This window comes from Cariama cristata, unplaced genomic scaffold, assembly GCF_000690535.1.
Source record: "Cariama cristata isolate BGI_N322 unplaced genomic scaffold, ASM69053v1 scaffold33249, whole genome shotgun sequence".
In the NCBI taxonomy this organism is placed as follows: domain Eukaryota; kingdom Metazoa; phylum Chordata; class Aves; order Cariamiformes; family Cariamidae; genus Cariama; species Cariama cristata.
The window spans coordinates 371-1016 of record NW_009634755.1 but is presented as its reverse complement, the minus strand read 5'-3'; the positions used below and the strand labels follow the sequence as shown (position 1 = coordinate 1016).

The following is a 646-nucleotide window of genomic DNA, read 5'->3' as shown; positions in this document are numbered from 1 at the left end:
GGGAAAAGTTGGTGTAAACTCATTGGAAAGAAAGGGATTTGAAAAAAGTTGTGCTCCGTTCAGTACTTTTGGACATGCAGTGTTGTTAGAAAAACGGTTAATCTCCTGAAGTGTACTTAATTCATTATACAGCCCTGGACAGAGAAAGCAGTTTTCATGACCCACCAGGCTCACCACCTAAGGTTCTGAAACACAGATTGATTAAAAAAAAAAAAAAAAAGATGACAAAGTTTAACTGAGAAGGTCAACTTAGCGGCTACATCACAGTTTAAAACCTGAGGAATAACTGATGTTAAAAAAAAAAAAAAAGGAAAGAAAGAAAAGTTGGGTACCAAACTACAGTCAGTGACTGCATTTCTTCAAACTATCTGAGCTCTGTTTACTTTTGAAGAAGCCTCCATAATGAGTATTTCATGAAGATGTCACTTTGGACAACTAGCTAATTGTGTCTCTGGGAAGTTTTGTGTTTTACAATTTTTCCGCCTATTAACAGTCAACCTACCTGCCCATAGTTGTCTATGCCAGTGACTAATCTATTTAAGTTTAATAAATCAAAAGCTGTCCTTAGAGACTGGCCAAGAGTCGTAAGTCCTTCAGCTTGAAGGTTTTTCAGTTCATTCATAAACGTTGCATGGTTTTCCTTCCA

General features: G+C 36.8%; 1 protein-coding gene across 1 annotated transcript in view; it reads right to left on the bottom strand.

The window, feature by feature from the left end:
* Positions 1-640, bottom strand: part of INTS6 (integrator complex subunit 6) — a 44676-nt gene extending 44036 nt beyond the window's left edge. Inside the window, exon 1 of the mRNA XM_009707252.1 lies at positions 503-640. Coding sequence (XP_009705554.1) covers positions 503-622 — 120 coding nt within the window. The 5' untranslated portion in view covers positions 623-640. The remainder of the gene's footprint in view (positions 1-502) is intronic.
* Between the last annotated feature and the right edge of the window lie 6 nt (positions 641-646).